This window comes from Vanellus vanellus (assembly GCF_965231255.1).
Source record: "Vanellus vanellus genome assembly, chromosome: 3".
In the NCBI taxonomy this organism is placed as follows: Eukaryota; Metazoa; Chordata; class Aves; order Charadriiformes; family Charadriidae; genus Vanellus; species Vanellus vanellus.
In genome coordinates this window covers 52,982,408-53,004,154 of record NC_138907.1, presented here as the reverse complement: position 1 = coordinate 53,004,154, position 21,747 = coordinate 52,982,408, and the positions used below count along the sequence as shown (strand labels likewise).

The window sequence follows — 21,747 nt, the reverse complement described above, 5'->3', positions numbered from 1 at the left end:
CAAAGGAGACATAAAATATACAGCTCCTGAACTCACAGGTGCAAACAAAAATACAACACTATGGTCCTGTCTTTACTTTGGTATTTTCTCAAGTCACTCCTCTATAAGTTCTCTTGAAAGGAGTTAGACCATAGTTCCTTCAGTCACATCAGCGGCTAGTAAAAGATCTTTTAGACTTATTTACTTGATTGTCAGATGTAGTAGTTTCCTACATAGGGAGGTATATAAGATGAAAATAATGCTTAAAGATTAAATTCCTCAACTCTATCTCAAGAACACTCTGCTTTTCTAAGGTACTCTTCCCAGCAAGGCAAATTGCCTATCGCTAAGTCCCCTTTCATTTTCCAAACCCCTGGATCTGACCACACAAGCCAATGACACATTTTTATTTCCTGTTATTTTGATTCTGTTATTTTATTCCGTGCTTTATCATGAGGACTCAATCTTTTTCTTATTAAATCAATGGAAGAATACCAATTGAACTCAATGGGAGAGAGACTGAGTTTGCAGCTCTGCCACCAACACAGGTATTACTTCTGATTTACCATTCACAGGGAAGGCCCTTGCAACACGCTGTCTGGTAACGTATCACCATACTATAAATAGAAATCACCGCCTTAGTGAAGACAGCAAAGCCAAAATTTGTTCTGAGCTACTCAAATTCATTCAAAAGGAGGCACGTTAAGTAAAAATATGCTTAATAAATTCTCAGAACAGCAAGCATATTTTCTGGTGATTCAATTCCCTTTTGAGCTTTTACCTGAGAGAAATCCTGGAGGCATTCCTTTACAATTCCCGAATGGATTATCTGTTGTTATAGAAGAATTTTTAGAAAGTTTAGGAGTAAAAATGTTACTGGATTTCCTTCCTTGTATCCTGACACTGACTTACAAGCTCTGTCCAGACTCATATGTATAACCCTACAGTATGACTATACGGTCCACCACACAAGGAATATTTCTATTATATCTATGAAAACTGTCCTGTAGATTCCTCTTGAACCATACAGATTTAACTGTATTTTAGGATTCAAAAAATAACAGGGCTGCTGCGAGGCCCTTTCCCCTGCAGTAAGAGGAACAGGTTTTTTTTTTTCAGTGAGTATCTTCGCAAATCACAGTTTCAGATGCAGTAATATATATTTTTATCCAATCCCAATCACTTTTGCTGACTAGGGACATCAAGTAACTGTTACTATAACAAAGTCACCAGAAGTGCTGCAAGGATGCAATTGTTTCTAGGCGTTACTCATTTGTCATCTGCTCTGAAGCATCTCTTCAGAAAAATTAGCTCATTCAGTCAAGGAAGAGAAACACAATATAAGCAGGCCAAACTGAATCGGCGTCAGGTGATCTGTAAGCATGCCGAGGGCTCAGATCTGTTTGGCGTAGAGAGCTCCATGTTCAAAATGAATATTTTTATGGAATCTGGGAAGTGCTTATATACATCTCGGAGACAGACGGGAGTCCTACAGATATGATAGGAAACGCAACCCAGCAGGTACTTCGCTTCCCACACTGAGAGAGGATTCCAATACCAAAGCTGGATCAGAAATACATATTTGAAATGATGCTTATATTGTATATGTTTCATATAAAATGCAATATGAAATACATGTTAAATTTTCTTGGCTGTTACTGTTACAACAGAATGAACTTTATCTCCATTTTAGAGAAATATTGCCACTCTAAGAATTTTAAATGGGAGAATTTTTCAGGGGACCATATTTTTACAATGCAAAATAAGCACTGCTGTTGATTGGCCAAAAGGGTCTGAATCAAATCTCTGACAGTAATGTTATGCTTTTAATTTATGTGTTGAACAGCTTACCACAAAGGACATCAAAATATGACTGGGCCTTCCTTATTTTGAAATAAAACAGACTTCATCCATATCTGACATCTAGTTCATGTATTTTCTAACAACAAAAAAAGTGGTGGTGTTACGTGTTAAGATTAATTTATGATAGACAGGTTGTGCAGGGATGACTAGGATTTTTAACGCAAATCTATTACGACAAGGCAGATTTTAGGTGAATGCAGTTCAAAATTATAAAATGTATTGTGGGCAGTAATCACAATGGAAAGGCTTTATCTGAGATGTTTAATGCTGAAGAAATCAATCAGATGAAAGATTTAGTGAGGTGAGACATATTGAACAGGTAAAATCGGGATGGGGATAGGAAACTTAAAAAGAATGAGTGACATTCTTGACCAAAATATTTTGCAATCTTTGTTGAGAAAACTGCTTGCTTAATTTGTACAGAATAATCACACTAAGGCAGTAGATACACATAGCTGCTCTAATTGAAGTGGAATAGGCTGCATACTTGTCCCAGATGACTTGCTATGAGTAAACTTCATTTAGATTAAGGAAAATCTTTGAAGATATTTTAAAGCATTTGAAACTAGATACACGCAAACTAGATAAACTTCCCTACAAGATCTTGTAATGTACTGTAATATTGCCTTGATATGCAAGTTTAAGATGAAGTTTCATCTTACGAATTGGTTTTCTTAGTAACAATTTATTTTCAATTTCCATTTTTTGCTGTTTGAAATTCACTGTGAGTTCATTGAGGCAAGCATAAAGTGCCCAGCTTGTATTAGTAACTCCACATCTCTTAAAATGCATGCAAAAACAGAAAGCGTAAACTACTATCATTATGTTGTGCATCTAAACAGCTGTTCACTTTTTTCTCCTACACTGACTTTTCCATTTCTAGAAGAATGCCAAATGCCATTGCAGAGGTTCATGCAAGATGGAGGCTTTTTTTGGCGTTTCTTTCACGGAGAGAGCACTTTTGCTTTTCCTTTTTGTTTTTCAGAATTTTTCTGTATTTTTCTAAGATAAATGTTACTCAGAATACAAACACACATTTTCTTTTAGTATTTAAAAAGTAGAAGTTTTCAATATTAAGGCGGGTACCAGCAGTAGTGGGTCTTATGCTTACAAATTAAACCAGTAAAACTTCACTAATCCCTCCCATTTAAGAAGTAAAATAACAGAGGTAGCAAAAAAACAACTTCAAGTAGAGCTCGAAGAGAAGTCCAGGTGTCAATTAAGCAAAAGTCTAATACTTTAATCCTGATCAAGTATGTCAAGCGCATCTGCTTGATTACACTATAAATAATAGTCACTCTTGCTATGATAACACATTCAACTGTTACTGTCCAAAAAAGCATTCACAGAATCACAGAATCACAGAATCATCAGAGTTGGAAGGGACCTCTAGAGATCATCTAGTCCAACTCCCCTGCTAAAGCAGGATTGCCCAGAGCACATTACTCAGGACTGCATCCAGGCGGGTCTTGAAAATCTCCAGGGAAGGGGACTCCACAACCTCCCTGGGCAGCCTGTTCCAGTGCTCTGTCACCCTCACCGTAAAGAACTGTTTCCGTGTATTTGAACGGAACTTCCTGTGTTCTAACTTGTGCCCATTGCCCCTCGTCCTGTCACTTGGAACCAATGAAAAGAGCCTGGCTCCATCCTTCTTCAACCCACCCTTTAGATACTTGTATGCCATAATAAGGTCTCCCCTCTGCCTTCTCTTCTCCAGGCTAAAGAGTCCCAGCTCTCTCAGCCTTTCCTCATAAGGGAGGTGCTCCAAGCCCTTAATCATCTTAGTTGCCCTTCGCTGGACTCGCTCCAGCAGTTCCCTGTCCCTCTTGAACTGGGGAGCCCAAAACTGGACACAGTATTCCAGTTGTGGCCTCACCAGTGCCGAGTAGAGGGGGAGAATGACCTCCCTCGACCTACTGGCCACACTCTTCCCTATGCAGCCCAGGATTCCATTGGCCTTTTTGGCGACAAGGGCACATTGCTGGGCCATGGATAATTTACTGTCTACCACAACCCCCAGATCCTTCTCCTCCAAGCTATCTCCCAGCAGGTCAGCCCCTAACCTGTACTGGTGCCTAGCATTCTTCCTCCCCAGGTGCAGGACCTTGCACTTGGTTTTGTTGAACCTCATTAGGTTCTTCTCTGCCCAGCTCTCCAGCCTGTCCAGGTCACGCTGGATGGCAGCACAGCCCTCTGGGGTGTCAGCCACCCCACCCAGTTTGGTATCATCAGCAAACTTGCTGAGGATACACTCTGTCCCCTCATCCAGGTCATTAATGAATATATTAAACAAAATAGGACCAAGTATTGACCCCTGGGGGACATCACTGGTTACAGGCCTCCAACTAGACTCTGTGCCGCTGATCACAACCCTCTGAGTCCTGTCCCGCAGCCAACTCTCAATCCACCTCACTGTCACCTCATCTAGCCCATACTTCCTCAGCTTCCTAATGAGGATGTCATGGGAGACAGTGTCAAAAGCCTTGCTAAAGTCAAGGTAGATGACATCCACGACTTTCCCCTCATCCAGCCAACCAGTTATAACATCATAGAAAGCTATCAGATTGGTCAAGCACGATTTACCCTTGGTAAATCCATGTTGACCACTTCCAATAACTTCCTGTTCCTCAACGTGATTGGAGATGACATCCAGAATGAGTCGCTCCAATACCTTCCCAGGGACAGAGGTGAGACTAACCGGTCATTGGCTTCGAAATCACACCAATTCTTCCATGATGGACCACAGTCCCTTGTTGTAGCGACAGAAATTATGTGTCAAAGACAGTGCTAAACCAATAGAGGGCAATGGGGATATTAGAGGAAGAAAATTCCTGCTTCTACATGCCATTGCATTAGCATTTCTTAATAGATTTTTTTTTTTTTTAACTTACCAGATAAAATATTTTGGATTCCTCATTTTTAATGAGAACAAGAAATGTACAGAAAACAATTACCTTAAAATTTTTGAAAATTGAAATTATTTTTGAAAGCATTTTGATTGGCATTTTCCAGTTTTTGAGCGCTTGACTTTTCTACCCTTTTTGATGAAAACAGAAAGACATCATCTGCACGGTAACTTTTATAAATTGTGAGGTATCTCAGGATATTCTTGGTGAGATAGGGTTCAATTATAGTAATTTGTACACTAATGTGAACATGCAATTCACCTCCTTAACTATCTGGAATTATACATATTTGCATATTCAATAAGTTGTAGAATTTAACAGTTCCAGCCAGGGACTGAAAACCAGAGAAACAGCTAACTTTTGCACTCGGTGAAGCTGCTGCTGATCCTTGAGTCATCCAGAAATCTGCATCTATTGAAGTGGTATTTGAGATAAGTCTGCTTCCAAGACAGATGGCAGGTGAGAAAGATCTGGAAGATTACAATAATTGCCAAGGTGAGTCCTCATATACCAATATGAAGAGATGTATCAAGTACCAAAAGCACCTCTGCTTGCAAAAGCAGTCACCCAGAATGGCCACTGTAGCTTCAACTGCTGGGTTCAAATCTGGGAAATTAACGGAGCTAGAGCAGTCAGTGCCAGTGCTGCTACTGGCATAGTGCTGGGAACGCAACAGCTACCCAGAAGCAAAAGCAGAGTTGGCAAGTACTAAAATAATTTACTTCTTGAAGTGATGTTGAACCTCTGCAGCCTGCCATAACAAAATATCTCTCCCCATCCTTGTTTTTAACAGCTTCAGCCCATTCATCCTGCCTTTTGAATACACGTATGCATTTATTTTTAATTCTCCACATGAATCCAATCACTATTTCTGAAAACTTGACCTCTGCTGTCTGCCAAATCTCAGGGGTAAGCTAATTGCTACATGTGACAACGAGGAAAACATTTGTTTGCAGCGGCAGGTAAACACGCTTTATCTAAAGAGCAGCACTATGAAGAGGAATTGTCACAGACTCTTGCCTTTGTCGGTTAAATATTTATTTTAATTGGCAACAAATTAAGTTAATTTTCCCCAAGTTTTGCCCATGACAGTAATTGGTGAGGGATCTTCCTGTCTTTATCTTGACCTGTGAGCTTTCTTCCTCCCGTTCTTCCTATTTTCTCCTGCTGGGAGGGTAGAGTATGCAACCAGCTGGGAGTTGGGCTGTAAGCCAAGTCTGACCCACCACGTGGGGATATCTACAGGGAAGACTTTGCACTACTCTAATATGTCCTGGGTATATCATAGCAGCCAAAGCAAAACACAAAGGCATTTTCCCAAGCCAAAGAAGAGCTGCAGCTGGGGAAAGTTACAGAGGCGTGTTTTACACGAGGCCACACAGAGTTACTCGCTCTTTATGGACCTAGGAAAACTTGACAGAATAATTATCCAGCACCTCTAATTCCGAATATCTCTTCATGTTGTCCCTATTGTTGTAACCATCTTTGTGCTTTTCTGAAGCCCGCAACGTATGGAAAGCTGATTATCCGTATCTTTTTTCCCGCAACTGAAATTAAACTTAACCTTTCTCCTCATCCTCCGTTGCCACACCTTTCTGCCTTAAGTTCATTCATTAGCTCACAACCACAAGTTTGGCCAAGATATCAAGCAGCAGGTCAGCTTGACCACATGTCAGGAAATCTAACAGAAATCATTTTCTGGATCTGGGATCTCATTGTACTTCCCAGCCCAAACTCACCCGGACTCTAGGGAGCTCACAGTTTAACACTAATAACAAATAAATCTCCATCAGTTTATTTTTATATGATGCTGTTTCTTTAAAGGGATAACAAGGGAGCTTCATGGCTGCCCCACGCTCAGAAGCACAGAACTCGCTGCTGGGAAAAGGCAGCAGCTGCTGCTCCAACGCTGCATCAGTCCAGGCACAGATGAGCAAGAGCACTGCATTCGCTTTGCCATGCTATTTTTCCTTTGTTGACAACATCACAACTGTGTTCCTGGAAGCCCTAAGGGACTACTAGGAGCTGCTTCAGCTGCTCAAAAGAATAATATAAAAGTCACCTTTTTTTTTTTCTCCTTTTCTATTTATTGAAAGACAGTTTATTTGTCTTAAAAGAGCTAGGCGCGAAGGGACCAGGACGCATTGCCAACCGCTCTTTACTCCCACCTACCTCCCATCATTCAGTGTGTACAGTCTAAAAAATAGGCATAAAAACAATCTTAGAAGTGGCAAGGATGAGATCAGACATCACGATGCCAGAAAAGATCTTCCCACACAGGCTCAAATAGATGCTAAAGACTCCTGGTAAAGGAAAGGTTCACCTTCCTTTTCGTTGTACCCTAACCTTATCTTCTACTAGCAATGCTGGAGGTAATGCCTCAGTTCAGCACCCTGCATTCAAATACTAGATCCAAGGTATCACACGGTCAGCTGTGCCAGACTGTTGCGACTGCGACGCAGTTATCCGTAAGAACTGTAGACGTCAAAAGTATATATATACTTTGCAATATAGACTAATATAAAACCACAGTTTTCCAGTGCTTAAACAATAATAGCATGCTAACACCTTTGAAGAAAAATTCCAAAATACAGATCTGTATTTTTCAGTTTAGGTTGCAAATCAGCCTCTCTTATGACTGCCAGTTTATTTACCCTAATAAGCTGCTACTTCAGTAAACAGTTAAAATTTCATTGATGATTGCTATAATTTCTCTTTGGTTTTAAAGGGTTCAGAGGTGGCATTAACAATATGGTACAATATGTCTGTAGGCTAAACAGATATTACCAGTAATCTAATTATTTTTAAAAAATCTGTTAAAGGATAGTTTAATATTTAGCATTGTGATTTTAAAATGTCAAGCTTAACTTTAAAATGTTTTGTCTTCTTGAACTTTAGCTTTCAAGACATTTTCTTTTTTTAGTCACTGACAGATAATTTGGAAGTCAATTAATACATTAAAATTACATTAACATGCGATCTGATTTTTAACATAGCAGAAGACAAAACATTCCTATTCCTGCAGAATTCGTTATTTGTATTTTCTTCTTTTAGAGACTATACAGCAGTCATGCATATCATTATATCCTGCAGTAGTAAAGCTACAGTGATTTTATGTTACTATACACAGTGATGAGATCCGTTTTTAATAAAACTGTGTTTTGATTATTTTTCTCCCCAAGCGATCTTCTTGATCACAAACATTTATGCAATTTGCAGTTGATTCCAAAAGATCTTCCTGTACATATAGACATGATAACAATTGGATATTGTTTTGGGAAAAAATTTCTACGGGTTAACGCATTGCAGGAAGTACACAGGTGAATGCTAAGAAGGTATTATAAATTTCCCTTCCTAATCAACTTGCTGTACTTGCTGTATTATTTAGGATATATGATTGGAGCCTTTCTTGGAAACAAAACTAGGAAAGATAACTTCTAGCTGAGTCTTGCTTGATACCAGTTGCAAACAATTAAATTCAATCTGCTCTTTGCGCACTACTGCTGAAGAAGCTGAACAGATGTTTTGCTGCAACACACAAAATATGCAAAGTATAGATGCGGCTAAAGAAGATTTTGGGGAAACTGCCTTCGAACCGGTTGTGCCAGGATGTATATAAAGATGGCTTTTTCCAGCAAAGTTTGAGCTAATAAAAAGAAGAATGGAAAGCTGATTTACAATAAAGCACAAGGTTACAAAGAACAACGAATAGCAGAAAATATTTTTTTGAATAAAATTAAAAAAAACATACTCGACTGATACATTCCCTTAAAGAACATAAAATAAGTGCTAAGTGTCCACTTGGGGACACAACCTTACTTTTTTCTGTGGAAGAATCCACTTTCCTCACTGCAGGTCCTTGCACGAATACCTACCTCTTTGGCATGGTAAAAAAAAAAAAAATAGCCAATTAGTTTTCAAATTACCTTTTTTCAGTTCCATTCAGTGGATACGGGCAAAAAAATGGAAAAATCCCATTTTGAGAATGATCTCTTGCGCTTGCTAGGTGTCTGAAAATGCCGGCAAACGCTTCACTGGTGTGAAGCAGACCTTTACAAAGCATTTCCAATTGACAGTTGTTTTGATTTTTTTAAACTATTCTCTATACTCACATGTCATTATAGAAGGAGTACAGAAAACAAAGAACACGTGCTTGCCTAGCCCTTACTATCAGAAATGTCTCCTCAAAATTCGTAGGGCACCTGCCTCCATTACACTGTTAGAGACTGGTAGTGCTATTCTGCTCGCGGGGATCTCAGCCTTAGACACGACTGTGCAACTTTTTGAAGGTCACGGAGGAAGTCTATTATCAGAAAGGGAACATGAAACAATTTTTCCTCGATTTAGCTTGGTGACTTAGGCATCATCTTTCCTTCACAGCTCCTTGCTGACATTGTTTATAACACCTGTGGCAGTGGGCCACAGACGGGCTCTAGGTGACACAGACATTTGTGATAAAGAGAGCGGCTGAAGTCACAGATCTCTATTTCCCGACTGAGAGAATGATCTTTCCTCAGTAAATGTCAAAAACCCCTATAAATGACTTAGAGGTTCATTCTGATAGCATGCAAATAAAATAAATAACTTTGAAAAAAGAAAAGTATATAAATCATTCCTATTCTGCAATTGATAAGGGATTATAGTGCCTCTGAAGTCTATTTGGTTTTATCCACTTCCTTTCTCTTGATTTTTGTGCTTTGTCCCTGTCCTTAACCTATGCCCCAGAGAAAGAGTAAGCAGCCGCTAACGGTGCCAGTAACATTGAAAAGTTCGCGTTCCTTTACTCTTTACCCAGGCTGAGGTAACCACATTTGGTATGCATTCCACTCTGCAGCATCCTGGAAACCTACAGTCTGAACCCGTTTTTCAATTTAGCAGCCACGCACTCTGAACAGCAATATGTTACAGAGCCAGCTGGTCTTCCTTAGCCTTTTACCCTCTTTTAATCTTTTAGTGTTCTACGGCCACCTCATCTACTCTTGGCTGTTGTAACCTTCGATCATGTATCATCTTTGTTGTATTCTTTTACATTGCCTTAACCTTCCTGTTGTAAAGGGCGAAGGCACTGTGATTAGCATTAGAAAACAAAGTAATCTAATATCCCAATTAATTCAGAGTTTGGAAGGTAAAAGAATGCGAACCATCTTCGGTGTGTATTTAAAAACAAAACAGAAGCACAGATGAACAAATCTATCCAGTTTAAATTTACAGCTCCCTATTACAGAATTTCATTCATAAGTGTGCATATATGTATACATATATGTACATACAAGTATACGCATCTATATATCCGTGCACCTGCACAGATGTGCAAATGCACGTGCACTTGTTCACAAACACACACACTCTGTTTGCATATGCAGTCACAGAGGAGCAAAACGTGTGGTTTTTACCCAAAGATTTGGTTAGAATTATTATCATAGCAAGAAATGAACAGTAACAATACAGAGGGGAGCAAAGACTGTCTTTAGAATTTTAGGCAAGCTGGCCTGAAAGTATAGCAATAAAAATAGCTGACTTTGCAGTTAATTAACAGTGTTCAGAGAAAAATATGGTAGGGTATTTAAATTAGATATGCATTAAAAATCTCAAACTTTTCAGGTCTTAGAATACAGACCACATTCAAGGTTCATTCTGTGAAGTGTCTTTGCTGTTCTTTTGGTCTAGTGATGGTAGAGAATCATATGGATTTCTCTACACGCACCAAGAATTTTAGCAACGTAGGATGTGATATTAGCAGTGGTCATATATCGCATTTTACATTTACACAGTCTGGAATCTCAGAGATAAGCCTACATACTATATTATGAATTAAATGCTAGCAGTAAAAAAGAAGCAATTTGTGTCCTAATAATGTCTCTCTCCATTTCTTATTTTAGCCTGACATCTGGTATCACAGCAGATTTCTGCCACCTGCAAGGTCAGGAAAATGCAGACATCTCAACAGTTACTGACTATAGCAAGCATTATTGCAAAGATTTTTATATGGGATGGATGGCTTCTATTTCTTCCCAAGTGTCTCACATATACAAAATAATAGCTATGAAAAAGGGAATCTTAAAAAGGTACAAACCTGGAAACCAGCACTAAAATGATCCTCCTCATTAATGAAAGAAACAATTATGGCATACAATGCTCTAAATGCAACTAAGTCAGAAAGCCATCATAAAGTCAGACGCGATGGCTTCAGAGTTCGTTATTCTGCCTTGGTATACATTAGCCTACACCTGTAGAGGATGCTGTGTGCCAAGTATAGCTGTAGTAGCTCAGCAGTATATTGTACACAACCAAGTACCACCTTTTGTACATCATGCACAGATCCATCAGCCTAAAACCTCACGTGCAGATTCAACTCCGCAGCTCCTAATGGAACACAACGTCATTGTGCTACAAGGTATCTCAAAAAACCCATCAAACTCCCCCACTTGCCCAGCAAATAAGCTTCTGAGTTCATTAAGCTTAAGGCGACAATTGCTTCCCTTGCCATCTGGTAACTTACTACCTCCTGAAGACTTGCCTCACTCTCATGCACTGTGGTTATTGGAATATCATCTGTCCACCTGCAATCCTGATTGGTTGTGATAAAAATATTTTTAGACGCTAATTAGTAAAAAGACATTTATAAGAGAACTCTCCTGAACTTGTACTGCTGTTTACAACTCTTCAGCTGTGGACTACCACAGAACTCAGCCCCACTGAAGCAGTAGGGATGGGAACAACCACGATGAAGGGGTAGGCAGCCAAGCCTAACTTGGCACATTAACTGAGGAATCAGAACATATACTACAGTCACCTGGGACTTCAGAATATTGTTTTCTTTCCTGTTAGGACAGAGAACTCCCCAACATTCATTTCAGGATGATATGTAGCTCTTTCAAAGTGTATAAGCAAGAGAAATAATTCTTCTTGTTCTTCTTTTAAAAATACAATTGTCTTCCCCAACATCATTTAATAAACATATACTTTAAAATTGTATTAAAATCCCTTTTTCCAATATCAAAGTAAGTAATTATTTAACTGGTATAGCCACTTTTTTTTGTTTGTTTTCTCACAGAAAACTGACCTCTAGCTCATATAGACTCAATGGGCCAAACTAATTCTTGCCTAATGACTGGAGCTTGGCAAAATTACACCAGGGAAGAATTTGGACCAAACATTTCTGCCTAAGATACACCAGCAGGAAGTTGCCCAAACACTGTAATCTATCCCATATTTTGCTTTTAAACTGAAATCCCAAAAAACAGTTTCTACACAACCAGTTTGACTCTAAATATATATAAGCCTGACACAATTATGAAAACAGTATCACCTTGTGGAAAACAAGCAATTTTTGATACTTCTGGAGTGAAAGGGACTGAAGAATACGTGCCTGTGATCTGTCCTGGCCAAAACCTGACAAAGGTAATTCAGCCACAGAAAAAACATCTGAAGTAAACATAGTTTCATTTACTGAGTTATTCCGAGTTGCAGTTTTTCCATTTTCTCTTTCTGCTGCTTGATATTTAGCTGTAGACAGAACTTCTGTACATCCAGGTAGACTAAACAGCCTTGAATTTTTTATTTATTTATTTTTTTAAATTCATGTTACTCCTTGCTTGGCCCCAAGAGGTGTATAAGTTAACAGTAGCACACCTTCTACGTTAATATCATTCATTATTCATAGTATTGCAGTAACCAGGTGCCTCAGTCAGTGAGGTAACACTGCTATTCTAGATAAAATCAAAGGCAGAGGCACTTTTCTCTTGAGGAGCTGAAGAACCAAACTAAAGCAGGATGGCAAAAATGAGCATCCTGACATTCGCCCAGAGCTTGGGTTGGATGTCTGCCATCTGCTGCCTGCAGGAGCTGCCCTGCAGCTGCCTGCCAGCACACCGCCACAGAAGCCCCCACGCTGCACCATGCGGGAGGCACTCCTGAATCCTGTTGCCAGCAGAAGCAGCAGTGCAGAGAAGACTTTTGTCCCTACTCTGTAATTCACCACATCCATTGGAGTTCTCTAGACCAGTACTTTTAAACGTAAATGCCTAAAGATTAGCATTTTGTTAAGTTGACAAATAATCTCACTGATAGAGGTTGTGAAGATATCCAAGTCCCTTGAGAGTGAACAAGATCCTCAAGAGTTCAGCAGATATCAAACACACGGAGCTTATTTCAGCAGTCCCTTGCAATCCCATAGCTTTGAATGTGTTGGTTCTGGCTCCTCTGTTTCACAATTACCTTACCTATAAAATGGATGGAGTAAATACTCAGCTGACACGGTAGTTTGGTTAACATCAATTATCACAAAGCCTTTGAAAAAACTAAAGACAGCATAATGCAACATAGCATACTCTTTAACTATTAACTCTTGCCATTGTTTACTTTGCAGGCAGGCAAAAGTAAGCACGCCTTCCACATCTAAAATACAATGTGGGGCATGTGGCTGAGGATGGTTACAGATGTTGTGAAAAAGCCCATAATTCATCGGAGACTGGATCTGGAAAAATATCTGCAGAGGATATGACTGTGCACCTTTCTGTAGTAGAGATAAGCAGTTACCCAGTTAAAGCCACTGGAGACTACTTGCACTAACGTTGCTAACATATGCTTGTAGAGTCAGGATCTAATTTCTCACAATATCAGTGTTCCAGTATCTTAGAATTCTACTCTGTGGGAACATGATTGTTTTGGGCAGGACTTCCCCTTGGGGTGTGTGTCCTTAATTTATTGCTGCAGGGTTGAGTAATGTACCCATCACAGAGCTATTCATGTTTTATTAAAATTAATTTCAAGGGAATGTTGTTTTTAGGAAGCATGTATAGGACTATTTAAATGCTTTGGCAAAACAATCCAGCAATAAGGAATAATGAAAAGGTTTCCCTTTTTCATTCTTTTTATCTTAAGACAAATAAATTGTAGCCTCAGAGTATGCTAGGAAAAAGGAAAAAAGCATCAGGAAACTCCTGCTATTCTGTCCCAGTTCCTCCGATTTCTCCACTCTGTCATTCATCGCTTCTGCTGGAAGGAGTTCCCCTTTGCTAACATAGATCTTTAGGATCTATCTGCAGATCTGGGTTAGCAAAATAAAAATGTTGTTTCTGAGACATGGCTCTCCCTACCAAACGTAGATGGGTTTTCTTTAATCTCATCTCTGATCTTCACTTGAATATTTCTTTTAAAGTGCCTGTTTTCAGATCTTTGCCAGGCATGTTGGAACAGCAGAAAATAATTGCTTTGTCTGGTAGATCATTTTAATGGTCTATAGACCATTTTAAGGTGAAGAGATGCCACCTGCTCTGAAGCGGTCGCATTTGGTAAGTGATAATTAAAGGCTGAAAATGGAAATGGCAAGAAAGAAATGTCGATGGTTTCTTGGAATATTTCAGCCAATTGAAAGTGAGGCTGATCCAGAAATTCCAATTTTACAAGGAAGAAAGAAGAGGAGGTGGGGACAGAGGGTATGCACGTGTGTTTGTGTGCACTGGGTGTGGGTATAACACGAGGAAATATTCAGATATATGATGGTGACTGTGACTACGGGCACAAAAGGCCTAATAATTTGTATGTCAGGAAGCACACACACAAAAAAGGCAGTCCTATCACAAGAACTAGAAGAGATCAGACAGTTTCTGTTACACAGCTAGCACTGTTTCAGATGTACACAACAAGACAGAGTTCATACATCACCACGTACAAGCGTACGCCACCAGTGTGGGTGGGCACTTTGCATATGCCCCAGATGTGGTATCAAGCTGGTCTAGATAGAAGACTCTTTCATTTGTCAATGCTGCATTTTCTGAAAACAATATTTAGTGTGGTCAACAGCCTTTGCTATAAGGAGAGCAGAACTGTTAATTTTATTATTGTGTCACAATACAGAGAAAAAGGAATAAAATTAAAGTACAAAATGACCTATCAAATTTGCTTGACAGGTACTAATTCACTTTGATCTATCCCTCACCATAATTTCATTGGCAGGGAAACCATACATATTTATAAAAGTGGGAACAGGCTGCTGTTGTTCTGTTTGTAATTTACAGCAACAAAGAATTCATTTAGATTACCATTCTTGAAGTCCCAAGGTGACTCTGCCACGGTTACAGGGCCCCTGCTATGCAGGATACCTAACATAATAAAGAACAAAGCAAAACAATGCTACACTGAGACCAGGGCTCCTGGGTAATCAATTCAGGTATTTACAGCTGAAACAATAGCTCTGTGCAAATCAGCATCATTACTACAATTTGCTGATAGAAACCCCAGGGAACCCAGGAAGTGTCTGCCTTCAAAGCAGCTGATTAATCTGAGTTACTGATGTTTTGTTAAAGCATTATTGTTTCCCATCATAATTAACAGTAAATGACTGTTTAAGAAAAGGGCAAAGAGAAGTGCAACCAAATGTGCGAGACGCACATCTCTTCTACCGTTTTGGCCTTCCACACTGGTCAGCAAACGTATCTGTCAAGAAAAGGAACGAGGCCAGTTTCAACCTTGGGTACTGTGAAGCACCATTACCAGACTCACCTGATTTTTTTTTTTTTTTTTCATTAATGCTCCCTTCTAATCTTACTGACTTTTGAAAAAATGCAAGCATGGACTCAGGGAGAGCCAATTTAATCAATCTACTGCTTCTTCTCTTTTTGGCATGTATATGGGGCTTGCTGTCTCCCCATTTTGCTTTTCCTATCAGAAAAGCAAAGCAAAGCAAAAGCAACTTCATTGGCACCGTCTCTCCTCCAGTGCTTTGTCTGATGAAGGCAAGGTGTCCCATGGGACCCCATCTTTCATACATAGCGGAAGAGAACCTAATTCTGCCTATTCATATATTACCATAATGTTCTACTAATATAAAGAAAATGGCATCAGGCACATGTCAGAATGTTCCTGCTCAGATCTAGCAATTTATGCCTAAGAGAGGATGAGGCAGACTGACCTGCCGCACCTGTCCATGAAAACCCCTGCCATGAAATGGCGGTGTATGACTATTCACATCAAGCGTGAAATGTGTCTGACGCTGATTTGCAAGCTGTTCAGAAAAAAGCAGAAGCAGAAGTTACTTCTGCTGTGAGGGATGTTTTCAACGCTTCTCAAAATAAAATCCTACATAAGCTTATTTTAAGAATGTAGGTACTTGTAGAGAAATTAGATGGTCTAGTTGATACACCATTGCCTATAGCACTGTCAGAGTAACAGTTGTTTAAACCTGGTTTTGCCTCAGCAAATGAATAGTCACTATTCAGCTGTTCCTATGCCTGCTGTAGGCTGCTCCTAAAACACCTAACCGAAGAGCAGACGGTTGTACAGTGCCCCAAAATTTCTGAGTTTCATGTTAACTACAAATAAATTGTCTTTTAAATTGAGGCACACCGAATACCTCGGTCACTAGCTTGTTTTCATAATGAATATCTGAGCTTCTGCTACTGTTATATTTTTGAAAAGCATCTATTCCATGTTAATTTCCTGACTGATAAAGAGTATGAGACCAAAACAACATAGAAAACCTTATTCTCAACATAAACTGAAATTCTTAGAACACAGCAATTTCAGTATGGATCCATTCCCTCACAGCAAGCAGGACTCTAAGGCAAGGAGAGAAAGTTTGGAAATGTCACTGCAAACTAGGGAGTTCTGTCTTCTTCCAAAGATGATGCCAGGCCCAATTTCTATGGACTTGGGATCTGAGGAATCTCTAGGTACAGGATGGGACTGAAGAATACTGTAAAGTGCACGGGGGGTCTCTTTACATCTGAGTAGTCAGCTTCCTCAGTGAGAAGATGAAACATTTTTCCTTGAAATTGGAAAAGTATATGCTGAAACTCTTACTGCTGTGTTTACGGGATGCCCATATGCACATGCCCAACAACTTTAGCACCACACAGAAATTATCTTTCTTCAGACACTGCCAGCAGCAGCAAAGTTCCTTAGTCAGTGACATTGTCTCACTGCATTTAATGGTATCATAACATACCATGGACTGATAAGGAACTGAAGTGTGATTCTAAGTTTCCGTGAGAACACATATCTGCAACTTATTTTAGAAAAGAACACTAAGAAGAATGCATCCCTAAAAATAATCAATGGTAAGAAACAAAATGTGACCTTTTTTTTGAAAGGCCTAACAATAACTTGGTAAGAAACCAATGACTGAACCCAACTTCTAACATACAGGTGACAGTGGTAACATAATGAGGGGATACTACTATTGTTTGAACCCAAACTTTGAATGGGGTTGGAAATTAAGTCCCACGGCTGCTGACTTCTAAGTATATATTAAGGTTAAAAAAAAAAAGTCCTCTGCTTGTAGAAAGGGCAAGAAATAGGTACTGCTGTGGGACGTACAACAAAAACATGAAAAAAGAAAAAAAAGAGATACACGGGAGCTTTGGCTCCATGTCCATTCAGTCCTCTACTGTCTACTAAACGAAAAGTGCACACATTCAGCTCAATCACCTGAAAAATAACAATGCTTAGGAAGTCCTTCGTACTTCAATTTTTGAATATTATAACTAAACAGGCTGAAAAAGAACTATTTAGTTTGTTCCTTATATATATGGGATAACCTCAGAAAAAGGGTTGTTCAGGCCATGGCAAAGCTTTTTTCACCGAGTTATTTGCTTATGCTTTGAATAGCTTTTCTGATATGCTCCCGTGTGACAGGTTATCCATCCAAAGCAACTACCCTTCTCCCAACGAGATACAGATAACTCAATTATATCCCTCATGATTCAACCTGCATTTTCCGTTTCCTACTTTCACTCACTGTGCATAGTACTTTCCCACAGAATTAGAGAAATGAAAGCTCTTGCCATTCACTGCTCAAGCATAAAAACCATGCTATCTCTTTTGGTTACACTTCTAATATAAAATTGTCATAGAACTGAGCTTTCCAGCACTTAGAAGTATCAGCTACTGAGAGAAACAGATTCTTGTAGAAACTTGGAAGCAGAAAAGAACAGAACTCAGTTCAGTTCAGATAGGACATACTGTAATCTTAATTTTGTTAGTAAATTATTTTTTCAAATGAATGATCAGTCTCTGCAATGAATTTCAAATGAACATGGGGCAGAAGAAATCTGCGAGAGAAGGAAAAGGAAAACAACGATGGAATGAAGTATCAAAAAGTGAGTGCAAGCCAGACTGTGCACAATCTCCAAGAAGATATTTATTGGAGAGAAGTAAACCATTTTTGTGGGTCTAACAAATGAAACCTAACAAATAATTTTCATGCACTCAGAACTACAGGCAGTAAATAAACCACAACTGAGATTCAATTCTAGATTCAAAGCATTATACTTTTAGTTCCAATCACTTCAAACAACATAAGTCTCACACAAATTACAGAGAAACAAGAGAACAAAATACACAGAGAAAACAAGTCTAGGATGACAATAAATAAAAAGAATTCAATCCAGCCCAGAGTGGAATAAATGAGAGATAGAAAGGATGAAAAATTAACAGATTATAGTTTAAAAAGAAAGCATGCCTATTGTTTGGAAAATGGGACCAAGAATCACTGACCATAAAATAAATTCCTCTGCAGCCAACTGATATTGAACAATTGCATATGGTTTTGGTTTCCCTCCCCTACTAAGAATATGTCCACCTCAGATATATATTGCCTGTAAAACACACTAAAGCCCAACTGCTACTTCCTTCCCCGACATTTAATGAATTCAGAAGTAAAATACCATCATCTTCAGAGATGGGCTTGACACTTGTTCCCTGCTTTATATGATAGTGTAACATTAAGTACTGAGTGGAAAAAAGATTTTGAAATACTGAAGTTTCAAAGCACACAAGAAAAAAATGATTAAGTATGGTCATATATAATAACTATATAAAAACTAAGAAACCATTAGGTAAAATGGAGTACACGCAAATTTAGCATAAACAATGAAAAAATCCCTTGAGATTAAACATATGAAGATGTAGAATATAAACTTCAATAGCACATTCTGCAAGTCCTGTTCTCAGAAGTCATTTAATCTAGACAAAACCTCAGGGGCTTTCTTACAGAACAATCTTACACTGGAAATATAACCATGATGACCTTAACAGTTTCAGGTTGGTTTTTTTTTTTTTTTTCCTTTTCTGAGCAAGATGTAGCTAAGCCTAGTATATTTGACGTTATGGAAAGGTCAAGTTTGGGATATAAAGATGGCCACAAAGTAAGCAATATAATTCTGTAATTGACACCAACCCGGCTATAATTATGGTCAGGAGAATAATCTGTCAGAATAAAATGTAAAAAAGTACAAAAACTGTTGCAGGGGATCAATCTACTTCTGTTATGCTTTTTGGGGGTTGTCAAGCATCTTATACACTACTTGGCAGCATCCAAGAGCTATGAGAATATCAGCTTTATATTTGACTCAACTATTAAGCATTTAATTTAAAAACCTTTATATTCCAAGGTAAATATATCTCTATTTCAGTATTTGGTTAAAATATGCGTTGTGAATTATTTATTTTACCCTGTTGAAAGGCAAAAATATTTCAATAGTCATGAAACATCTTTGATTGTCAAAATATACATGTAGGTCACAAAGCAAGCAAAGCTTCAGCCACAAAGCTGTGTTTTCAGAAGTTCCCATGAAATTATCTCTTTACCTAGAAGGCATCATTAAAAAAGATTTAGAAAAATAGAATACAATAATAAAAAAAAAAGATTATTCTGAAGGCGGGAGTTGAGAAGTTTTTAATAACTCACCCAGCACAGAAAATTCATGTCCTTGCTATTTAAAATCAAGACAATAATGAAGCTATACTCATAAAATCAGCACATAAAGTATTTCACTCTATAAACCTTTCTAATTGCATTTTTTTAAAAATCAAACAAACAAAACTGAAGGTTGCCAATCAAATACAAATAAGTTGGAGCTTTGGGTACTAAAAAAGGAAAACCTTGCCAACCTCAGAAAAGATTAAGTCAGGATTTTCAGCGAAGAATGAATTGGAGAGGTACAGAGGGCACACTTAGGCAACAAGGCATCAAGAATTTCACAACAGTTAAGGAAAATAATATCAGTTGAACCAAAACTGTTATGAAGGTCTGAAATTTTCCCTGGAAAGAATATAACATCACAGTGATAAAGACAACACTATGGTTCCCTGGCCAGACAACTATTATTCTGCTGTTTTTTCATGGTAATAACCTCAAAACTTTAAACCATTCACTTTAAAAAAGCAAAAATAAACACTGAGGGAAATACTAGAACTGGAACTCATAAATTTTGACAGAATTAAATAGAAACAGGTCGAAAAGGTGTAAGTTAATAAGGGAGAAATGAAGTAGCTCAGTTGCAATTTTAATCTGATTAGGGTGGCGTCCATAAAGGTTTCTATGGAGGTGTCTTAGAACACATAGCTGGTGGCACAGCTTGCTGTCACCTCACACGCAGCAATGTCTTCTGGAAGCTTATATTCCAAAACCGGGTTTATAGATACGACTTATTTTTTGCAAGTTGCATAGATGACAAAACTGAAGGCCAAAGTCAGAACACATAGTTGCTTCTAGAGAGGAGAAAATACACAGGTTTTATTCTAAATGAAAAGAAATATGAAACAGGCTTACTGAAGGGCAATGTTAGGTACCTCAAACCATGCAAAACCCTTGGTTTCTGCACCAGTTCCGTGAGACAGAATGAGTCCTGAGCAAATCTGCTGGTGGTGACTGGGAGGATAACCTCCCCAGCATTCAACGAGAGTGTGAGAGCAACACTGGTCAACTTCAAGATTTTGTCTGCCACCTCATATAATTGGTCTAATTCTAGAAAAGCATTTGTTTGCGTACAAATTTTACCAATGCTGTGCAGAAACCCCTTGCAAATTACCTGCAATAGGGAAAGGGAAAAAATTAACACTGTCCAAAGAGCAGCTATGAGATTATCAACAATTTTGGACAGTAAGCACATTTTCAGTGGTAGCATTGATATAACAGTCTTAAAATACTTAGACACTATTGACAGGCAGGCAACGCTGGAGTTTTAACCTTCAAAGGCGATATGAAGTCTAAATGATTCCCAAAGTAGGTATTAGGTTTTCTACTTCCTACACTAAAATGTAGTCACACAAATATGTCCTATCTAATTATCTGTGCTGAGTTTCCAGCAGACTAACTCCATATCCACAGCACAAGTACACTAGCACATCTTAAAGATCTGCAGAGGCAAAATAGATACACATTTACGCAGAACTAAATCACCACTTTAAACATCCCATCAGGACTAACCATACCTCCCCAAAGCTTGAGGTCACATAACACAATTGCCCCTTCACATTCTAAACTAACTAAAGATGAATTATTTATAAAAAAAAACCATTTTTTTTAGTTGTTCAATAAATCAAATAAATTTATTCATTAGATACTGTCATTGTACCATCCGGTTACCAGAGATAATGGATTTTGACTATTGATGTGTGTTCAAAATCGATTTCATAACTGAGTAACAAATTTAGTTTCCTTTAGGTTGCTCAACATTGCATCCATGAACTGTCAATTGTGTATAAAAATATAACTGAAAACAAATCTTTCCACTGTCTTTAAAATCCTTTGTCTTGGCATGCACAAGTATGCTGGTTTTTTGGTTGTTTTTTTAGGTTTTTTTTTTAATCTCCTGTCTGAATGGTAAGCAATTTTGTCCAAGCATCAACAGTTTTTCCAACAAATATTTTCTGAGTACTTCCTATTAAAATATATCAAAATACCAAACGGATCAATGTCTTTTTACAGTAAAAGTAATATACAAACTCTCTGCACTGGATGTCAGACCCAGAATCAAAATCCTATCCATGGCAGCAGTCAGCATCCTCACCTGAAACTGATGTTTAATGCCAGTCTCACGTGGGGAGACAGCCCTTAGATCTTTTAAAGCCAGGGAGAAAAGCACTTTTACTTGCAACCTGCTCTGTGGATACTTACTTTGATTTACTAACTCGTAACCAGAGATTACTTTTCTCTATGAAGTAATTCTAATAGTGACAACTCTTATTTGAAAAAAAAAACAAAAAACAAAACCCA

The 21,747-nt window shown here is 38.4% G+C and overlaps 1 protein-coding gene across 1 annotated transcript in view; it reads right to left on the bottom strand.

Annotated features, from left to right (window-relative positions):
* PRKN (parkin RBR E3 ubiquitin protein ligase) overlaps positions 1 to 21,747 on the bottom strand; it is a gene marked incomplete at its 5' end in the record, with an annotated part of 803,812 nt that overhangs the window by 339,189 nt on the left and 442,876 nt on the right. Inside the window, 2 exon segments of the mRNA XM_082480710.1 lie at positions 14,792 to 14,838; positions 14,842 to 14,851. Coding sequence (XP_082336836.1) covers positions 14,792 to 14,838; positions 14,842 to 14,851 — 57 coding nt within the window.